This window comes from Hemitrygon akajei, chromosome 18 (assembly GCF_048418815.1).
Source record: "Hemitrygon akajei chromosome 18, sHemAka1.3, whole genome shotgun sequence".
Taxonomy (NCBI): Eukaryota; Metazoa; Chordata; class Chondrichthyes; order Myliobatiformes; family Dasyatidae; genus Hemitrygon; species Hemitrygon akajei.
In genome coordinates this window covers 12,485,918-12,495,873 of record NC_133141.1, presented here as the reverse complement: position 1 = coordinate 12,495,873, position 9,956 = coordinate 12,485,918, and the positions used below count along the sequence as shown (strand labels likewise).

The window sequence follows — 9,956 nt, the reverse complement described above, 5'->3', positions numbered from 1 at the left end:
GGAAGATGGAATACAGTGTTGGGAAGTGTACAGTCATGCATTTTGGTAGAAGAAATGAAAGGCTTGACTGTTTTCTAAATTAAGAGAAAATTCAAAAAATTGACTTTGGGGTCCTTGTGCAGGATTCCTTAAAGGTTAATTTGCAGTTTGAATCTGTGATGAGGGAGGCAAATGCAATGTTAGCATTCATTTCAAGAGGACTAGAATATAAAAGCAAGGATGTAATGTTGGGACTTTATAAAGCTCTGGTGAAGCCTCACTTGGAGGTTTGGACCCTTTATCTTAGAAAGGATGTGTTGAAGCTGGAGAGGGCTCAAAGGAGATTCACGAAAATGATTCCAGGGTTGAATGGTTTGTCATATGAAGAGTGTTTTGTGACTCGTGTTTCACTAGAATTCAGAAGAATGAGGAGTGACCTCATTGTAACCTATTGAATGGTGAAAGGCCTTGATAGAGTGGATGTGGAGAAGATGCCTCCTATGGTGGGAGAATCTAAGACCAGAGGACACAGTCTCAGAATAGAGGGGTTTCCTTTTAGGATGGAGATGAAGAGGAATTTCTCTAGCTACAGAGTGGTGAATCTGTGGAATTCTTTACCACAGGCAACTGTGGAGGCCAAATCTTCATGTATATTTAAGGCAGAGGCTTTCAAGGCACACTATCCATCTCCACCTTTGGCAGTACTTCAAGGATCTTTATTTTAAGTGCTGGTAACATGGTTTCTCAGATTCATAATGTCAGTACAGGTTTCTCCTAAGTCTCCAGTTAATATGTTTAACTCTTCATGTTTCATTCCCGCTCCTCCTGACCACTGGAACTCCCTATCACTGCATGCTTCCTCCTGGCTTTCTCATTGCTCTCTGTATGTGTGTTTCTGGGTGCTTGAGGTGGCCTACACCAAGAGGTTGTTGTCATGACTGACACAAAGGGGCCTGATTTCTCTTTCTGGGTGGCACACCTATGAAAACACAAAACAAAAACAGCAAAGACAAATAAGCAATTACCCTTAAACTTCTACCATCAAGTGAAAGAGAACAAGCTATAAAACTCGGAACTGGATTGTTGTATATGTTACGAACATAAGAAGTATGTGCGGGTGTCTGCCATTCAACCAGGCACAGCTGATCTGATCTTCAGTCCTTCCCTGCCTGCTCCCTATAACCCTTGATTTCCCAATTGATCAACGATTTGTCAATCTCTATCTTGAATATATCTACCTCTATAGAATTTCACAGATTCACCTGAGAAAAGAAATTCCTCCTCATCTCCATCTGGAAAGGGTGACCACCTATTCTGAAACTATGCCCTTAGTTCTAGATTCACATTCGCATCACCCGCGATTGGGAAAAGTTCCCCCTTAGGTTCCCCTTAAAGATTTCACTTTTCACGCTAAAGCTATGACCACTAGTTCTCGTAACACACTCAAAATGCTGGAGGAACTCAGCAGGCCAGGCAGTATCTACAGTCACTCTATTCTTTTCCATCAACACTGCCTGGTCTGCTGAGTTCCTCCAGCATTTTGTGTGTGCTACTTGTATTTCCAGCTTCCGTAGATTTTCTCTTGTTTGTGATTGGAACACTAGTTCTAATCTCACTCAACTTCAGTGGAAAAAGCCTGCTTGCATTTACCCTATTTATACCCCTCAGGATTTTGTATACCTCTATCAAATCTCCCCTCATTCTCCTGTACTCCAGGGAATTAAATGCTAATAAATGGTTCAACTTCTTCTGGTATTGACCACCATTTTGGGTTACAACCTTTGCCACAAATATTTGATTCTTCATTCCCCTTATTTGCAGTAATACCTCTACAGAGGAGACTGTGAACCTGTGGGGCTCTAAGCCCCCACTGCAGCACCCTCATACTTTCACTTTAGTCATCTAAGTTGTGCCTGCCTCTTCTCGTTTCAGGTTTACTTATAATACAGAGGGAGACCAGAGGGAGTCTGTGCCATGTCAGAGCCATCTCCTCAGTCCCGTTTCCCACTTATGTCCCTGTAACCTATTCTCTTTCACACGCATCCATCAACTCCACCTTGATTCTTTTGCCACCCATCTACACCAGGGGTAAATTTACGGTAACTAACTTACTTACTAGCGCATCTTCAGAATGCAGGTGGAAACTAGAGGCCTCAGGGAAAACGCACAGGATTACAGGGAGGACATGCAAACTCTACATACACAGCACCTAAGATCAGGATGAAACATGAGCGAGTGGAGTTGAGAGGTAGAGGCCTACCTGCTAGAACTCTTAATTTAACCCATCTATTTCAATATTAATAGAATAAGCCAATTATTTATGTTAATTCCCATGCAGTACCTTAACAAAAGATCAGGTCGTAGGCATTCCTCCTGGTGTAATTTGGAACATATCTGTCTTGCACTTCCCTCATTTTTCACAGAAACTCCAGCCATTGCTGCTCTGCTGTCCTTCCTGCTAATGTCCCTTTCCAATCAACCTTAGCTAGTTCCCCTCTCATGCCATTGTAATTTCCTTTATTTCACTGAAATTCCGACACATTGGAATTTAGTTTTTCCTTCTCAAATTTCAATTGTGATCACTGTTTCCTAAGGGTTCCTTAACCTTAAGCTCTCTTATCACCTCCTGATCATTGCACAACACCCAATCCAGTACAGCCAATCCCCTAGTGGGCTCAACAACAAGCTGTTCTAAAAAGCCATCCCTTAGACATTCTACAAATTCTCTCTGAGGTCCAGTACTGGCCTGGTTTTCCCAATCCATGGTCATGTTAAAATCCCCAACGATTATCATGACATTGTTCCTCTGACACACCTTTTCTATCTCCTGCTGTAATTTGTAATCCACTCCAGACCCAGCACACATTCCCTTAGACATGGGGCCGAAAATTGTTCACAGAATTGCTCCTTCAGTATGCTAAATGTCAGGGAGTTGTGGTCATCATCTCACCAAGAGGTCTTCACTTGACCACACTCACTACCTAAGGCTAGATCCAGTATAGCCTCTCCTCCAGCAAACTGATCCACATACTGTGTCAGGAACCCTTCCGAGACACACCTAACTGATACTTTTGCACTAAGGAAGTGCCAAGCAATATTAGGGAAGTTGAAGATGCCCATGACGACAACCCTGGTATTTTTGTAACTTGCTAAATATCTGTCTACTCATCCACTCCTCTATGCCCATGTTGTAGCTGGGGAAGGGCGGTGGGAACGAAAGAATACTCTCCAACAGAGTGATTGCTCCCTTCCTGTTTCTGACTCCCAGCCACACTGACTCATATCAGTGAGCATGGAGGTACAGAGGAGGTGAAGCTCCTCGGTACCTCTCACTCAATCCGCTCTGTCCTGTGGTTGCCTTTTGCTGGATTGTGCACATCTCTGATTGCTCTCTCCTTGGTGTCTCTGCAGGTGCTGTCTGCCAGCCTGAGTGGGATGGCATTGTGTGTTGGCCCTCTGCCCAGGCCAACCACAGCGTCTCTGTCTCCTGCCCCCACTACATCCATGACTTTAACCACAAAGGTAACCACTCCTGCTTGCACTCTGACGGAGACATTGCTCACACTGGGTGCAGTGGCACTGTATTCAATACCCACAGTGGTCTCACACCTCGTATACACCAGCCACCCTCAGATGGTGCTGTTCCTGACAGCACACTCAGGGCTAATTTTCCTTGTGCTCACACCACACCCATGCTCGGACTGAACCTGCTCACAATACACTCACACTTGCTCTGATCACACACGATGTCACTCACACCATGCTTGCTGTACTCATGCCAATGCCCACACAGGCTCTGCTTATAGAAACATAGAAAACCTACAGCACAGTACTGGCTCTTCGGCCCACAATGCTGTGCTGAACATGTCCTTACCTTAGAAATTACCTAGGGTTACCCATAGCCCTCTTTTTCTAAGCTCCATGTACCTATCCAGGAGTCTCTCAAAAGACCCTACCGTATCCGCCTCCACCACCGTCGCCAGTAGCCCATTCCACGCACTCACCACTCTCTGCGTAAAAAAACTTACTCCTGACATCTCCTCTGTACCTATTCCCCAACACCTTAAAACTCGTGTTAGCCACATCCTAGCCATGCTGACCAATCCTAATCATATTATGCCTCTCAAATGGCACATGCTAGCCATTTCAGCCCTGGGGAAAAGCCTCTGACTATCTACACAATCAATGCCTCTCATCATCTTCTACACCTCTATCAGGTCACCTCTCATCCTCCGTCACTCCAAGGAGAAAAGGCCGAGTTCACTTAACCTATTCTCAAAAGGCACGCTCCCCAATCCAGGCAACACCCTTGTAAATCTCCTCTGCACCCTTTCTATAGTTTCCACATCCTTCCTGTAGTGAGGTGACCAGAACTGAGCACAGTACTCCAAGTGGGGTCTGACCAGGGTCCAATATAGCTGCAACATTACCTCTCGGCTCTTGAGCACAATCCCATGGCTGATGAAGGTCAATGCATCGTATGCTTTCTTAATCACAGAGTCAACCGGCGTAGCTGCTTTGAGTGTCCTATGGACTCGGACCCCAAGATCCCTCTGATCCTCCACACTGCCAAGAGTCTTACCATTAATACTGTATTCTGCCATCATATTTGACCTACCAAAATGAATCACCTCACACTTATCTGGGTTGAACTCCATCTGCCACTTCTCAGCCCAGTTTTGCATCCTATCGATGTCCCGCTGTAACCTCTGACAGCCCTCCACACTATCCACAACACTCCCAACCTTTGTGTCATCAGCAAACTTACTAACCCATCCCTCCACTTCCTCATCCAGGTCATTTATAAAAATCACGAAGAGTAAGGATCCCAGAACAGATCCCTGAGGCACTCCACTGGTGACTGACCTCCATGCAAAATATGACCCCTCTACAACCACTCTTTGCCTTCTGTGGGCAAGCCCGTTCTGGTTCCACAAAGCAATGTCCCCTTGGATCCTATGTCTCCTTACTTTCTCAATAAGCCTCGCATGGGGTACCTTATCAAATGCCTTGCTGAAATCTATATACACTATGTCTATTGCTCTACCTTCATCAATGTGTTTAGTCACATCCTCAAAAAATTCAATCAAGCTCATAAGACATGACCTGCTGTTGACAAAGCCATGCTGACTAATCCTAATCATATTATGCCTCTCAAAACTTCATAAATCCTGCCTCTCAGAATCTTCTCCATCAACTTACCAATTATAGACTCACTGGTCTATAATTTCCTGGGCTATCTCTACTCCTTCTTGAATAATGGAACAACATCTGCAACCCTCCAATCCTCCGGAGCTCTCCCGTCCCCATTAATGATGCAAAGATCATTGCCAGAGGTTCATTAATCTCCTCCCGCACCTCCCACAGCAGCCTGGGGTACATCTCATCTAGTCCCAGTGACTTGTCCAATTTGATGCTTTCCAAAAGCTCCAGCACATCCTCTTTCTTCATGTCTATAAGCTTTTCACTCTGCTATAAATCATCCCTATAATCACCAAGATCCTTTTTCGTAGTGAATACTGAAGCAAAATATTCATTAAGCACCTCTGCTCTCTCCGGTTCCATACACACTTTCCCACTGTCACACTTGATTGGTCCTATTCTCTCACGTCTTATCCTCTTGCTCTTCACACACTTGTAGAATGCCTTGGGGTTTTCCTTAATCCTGTCCACCAATTCCTTCTCATGGCCCCTTCTGGCTCTCCTAATTTCATTCTTAAGCTCCTTCCTGCTAGCCTTATAATTTTCTAGATCTCTATCATTACCTAGTTTTTTGACCCTTTCATAAGTTTTTCTTTTCTTCTTGAATAGATTTTCAACAACTTGCACCCTACCATCCTTTCCCTGTCTCATTGGAGCGTACCGATGCAGAACCCCACGCAAATATCCCCAGAACATTTGCCACATTTCTTCCGTACATTTCCCTGAGAACATCTGTTCCCAATTAATGCTTCCAAGTTCCTGCCTGCTGGTCTCATATTTCCCCTTACTCCAATTAAACACTTTCCTAACTTGTCTGTTCCTATCCCTCTCCAATGCTATGGTAAAGGAGATAGAATTGTGATCACAATCTCCAAAATGCTCTCCCATTGAGAGACCCGACACCTGACCAGGTTCATTTCCCAATACCAGATCAAGTACAGCCTCTCCTCTTGTAGGCTTATCTACATACTCTGTCAGGAAATCTTCCTGAACACACCTAACAAACTCCACTCCATCTAAACTCTTTGCTCTAGGGAGATGCCAATCAATATTTGGGAAATTAAAATCTCCCACAATGACAACCCTGTTATTATTACACCTTTCCAGAATCTGTCTCCCTATCTGCTCCTCGATGTCCCTGTTACTACTGGGTGGTCAAGAAAAACACCCAGTAGAGTTATTGACCCCTTCCTATTCCTAACTTCCACCCACAGAGACTCAGTAGACAATCCCTCCATGACTTCCTCCTTTTCTGCAGCCGTGACACTATCTCTGATCACCTCTTTTGCCTCCCCACCCTGTCCTTTCTGAAACATCTAAAGCCTGGCACTCTAAGTAGCCATTCCTGCCCCTCAGCCATCCAAGTCTCTGTAATGGCCACAACATTATAGCTCCAAGTACTGATCCACAATCTAAGCTCATCCGCTTTGTTCATGATACTCCTTGCATTGAAATAGACACATCTCAAACCTTCGGTCTGAGTGTGTCCCTTCCCTATCACCTGCCTATCCTCCCTTTCACACTGTCTACAAGCTTTCTCTATTTGTGAGCCAACCGCCCCTTTCTCTGTCTCTTCAGTTCAGTTCCACCCCCTGCCCCCAGCAATTCTAGTTTAAACTCTCCCCAATAGCCTTAGTAAACCTCCCTGCCAGGATATTGGTCTCCCTTGGATTCAAGTCCTAGAGAGACGAAGCATGAAAGCAGGTCCTTTGGTCCACATCAGTCCATTTACACCAATCCTGTATCAATCCCATTTTTCATTCTCCTCTACTCCTACCACTCACTCAGACACTTGGAAGAATATACTGTGCCCAATTAACCTTTGGGATGTGGGAGGAAGCCCATACAGTCACAGGAGAATGTGCAAATTCCGAATAAACAGCACCCAAAGTCAGGATTGAGACGCGGTCTCGGGTGCTGTAAGGAGCAGCTGAATTAACACACTCTGCAGGTTCCATGTTGCAAATACCAGTATGTACGACAGCTGCTGGCTGGTCTCTGTCCTCTTTCAGACGTATCTTAGACAACATCCCTGATCCTAGGAAGGCAACAGACCAATCTGGAGTCTTGCTCTCAGCCATAGGAGTGGCTGCCTGTTTCTGTCACTAATGAATCCACACTAGTTCTTACATTGACCTCCCCTCCCCTTCTGTATGTAACTCTGAGAGATCAACCCCTGCTAACCCCCCCCCCCACCCTCAGTATCTGATATGGCGTACCTGTTTGAGACCTGCACCTAATGCCCTTCTTGGAGCTCCTTTCCTTCTGTACCCATGGCACGACCAACTCACCAAGTCTACTGTCTACCACATTCTCTGCTTTCCAAGTGCTCCATACTCCAACAGCTCCATGCAGTCTGACGGAAGCTGCAGCTGGACACACGTCCTACAGGTGTGGTCACCATGAACACTGGATACGTCCCTGATCTCCCACGTCCTGTAGCACTGCGCTACCCTCCACATCATTTATCCCCAGTCCCTTACCTACTGTCCCTCCTCACCAAGCCCACATTTTGACTCAAGACAGCTGCTCCCAGCTCACCTGCCTGCTCTGTTATACTTCCTGTACACTGGTGCTGTGCTCCTCCTGCTGTCTTTGGACCTTACTCGGAGGATCCCTCTCCTCACCACCCCCATGACGTTTCGCTGCATAAGGGAGCTAGCTTCCAACAGAGGGGATAGTGGAACGGAGCCAGCAGAATGGGGAATGTTTCTGGGGTGCTGCCCGTTTGATGCTGTGGTCTCTCCCCTCTCACCACAGACGGCTGCACTGCACCAGGAACTACATCCACATGCACCTTTTCACTTCCTTCATGTGCCGGGCCATCAGCATCTTTGTCAAGGATGCTGTGGTCTATTCGGACTCGGAGCTGGACGGGCTGGAGGTCCGCACTGAAGATTTAGTGGGTGATGTGACACTACTCCCCAGCAACAAGCAGTTTGTAAGTACACACGCACCTCGTGCTGGGTATCAGAAGGACAGCCTTTAGGCTGGTCAGTGCTTTGCATTCATGGCCAAGACATTGTACTTGAGGCGTAACCCAAGGGTTGATAGTAGGCCTCTGCTGAGGACCAGTTAACACGAGGGAGCCAGTTCTGACCAACAGCAGGGAGGTCACGTCTGTCTCGACCTGGCCAAGGCAAGTTCCAGTCACGGACGCAGAGCTTTTCTCTGGAGACACGAGCCGAGGGTGGGCAGCCGGCCAGAAATGGGCAGAGCCCAGGTCCGGAATTGCTGTAGGAAGCTGCTTCCATAGCTGCCTGTCCAGGAGGGAGGGAGAGGTAGCCAGCGAACTCCGTATCAACTTCCCGCAACAATACTTCTGGTTTGAGCAGAGAGCAGGTTTCTGGGCTCCCATTTTGGGACTCGATAGGAAATGCTCCAGTGGCTGGTTATGGGTCAGTGGCTACTGAGATGTTAGGACAGTGTGGTACCCATTGCTTTTGTTGCCTGGTAACTGAGCTGTATGTTTGCAGGTTGGCTGTAAGGTGGCAGTGATCTCATTTCTGTATTTCCTTGCTACCAATCACTACTGGATTCTGGTGGAGGGCCTTTACCTGCACAGTCTGATCTTCATGGCTTTCTTATCGGACAAGAAGTATCTCTGGGCACTGACTCTGATTGGCTGGGGTAAGGCTGCTGATCACTCCATAATGATTATTTGCTGCCCACTGATTGCCCCATCTCCAGCACGTGAGATTGACATTCCCACTCACAGGGTCCTGGGGTAATCCTCTCAGGCAACGAAAACATACAAGAGACTGTAACCACCGCAGGCGCAAGCATGTGGTCTGCTCCCTTTAGAAGTGAACTGAGAGCCCATGGGAGGACAGAGCGTGGAGAAATCCCAAAGAGCAGTACAGAGTCTAAGGTGGGGGATCATCTACTGTATCTCATGAAGGCTGGAAATTGGTCCTGTTAGTCTCATTGCCAATTGGAGTGTTGGGATCTTCGTGTTGAGTTTGGGGATGCTGATGGGGTGAGGGTTATGGAAGGTGAGGAAACGTGAACACAGTAAGGCTTGCAATGACGACCGTGCTTCTGTCCTCTTCTGCAGGAGTCCCTGCGGTGGTGGTGGCTGCATGGGGAGGCACCAGAGCATTGCTGGCCGATACACAGTACGTACATCCTTGGGCACAACAGTGGCAGAACTGGCCGAGCTATCAGAAGGTGCTGGGTGGGACCCGACATCATCCAGTGGGTGGGGAAATGGGGTGACCTTTGGGTGGAATCCAAGTAACCTATGGGTGGGGAATGGAACAACCCATAGTGGGACTTGTTATACACTGAGTGGAAAATGAGGTAACGTGTGGGTGGGATGTAGATAAGATTCCAGGAACTGCAGGAGAGGTGGGGGGGGGGGGGGGGGTGCTGATATTAAGCAGCCTGCAACCTGTAATGTCAAAGTTCTGGTCATCAATAACCCACCGATACTCAGTTTGGGCTTGGCCAGGACCTCTAAAGGAAGTGAGTGGGCAAAGATGAAGAATGTGGGAAATGTCACAGGAAAGAAGTATATTATGTAAATAGTGAGGGACTGCAGAGTTCTGAGATGCAGGGAGACCTACACCCTAGTGGCTGGAGGAACACACCAGGTCAGGCAGCATCACCCACTAACCGATTCTCAACAGATTGATCGTTGTTCCCGATTTCAGCATCTGCAGTCTCTTGTATGTCCACTCTGGTATCACCAAGGCCAGCATGCAGGAAGTTATTGTTTAATGCTAGGGGAATTTTATACATAATGGGAGGTTTTAAAGGGTGTTGGTGAAGCC

At 46.9% G+C, this 9,956-nt stretch overlaps 1 protein-coding gene across 1 annotated transcript; it reads left to right on the top strand.

The window, feature by feature from the left end:
• The first annotated feature begins 2,199 nt into the window (after positions 1–2,199).
• On the top strand, positions 2,200–9,399 carry LOC140741617 (parathyroid hormone/parathyroid hormone-related peptide receptor-like). Its single transcript, XM_073071910.1, has 5 exons — positions 2,200–2,227; positions 3,391–3,547; positions 7,942–8,122; positions 8,658–8,811; positions 9,239–9,399. Exons 1-5 carry the CDS (start codon positions 2,200–2,202, stop codon positions 9,397–9,399), a joined length of 681 nt encoding a protein of 226 aa, XP_072928011.1.
• The last annotated feature ends 557 nt before the right edge of the window (positions 9,400–9,956 follow it).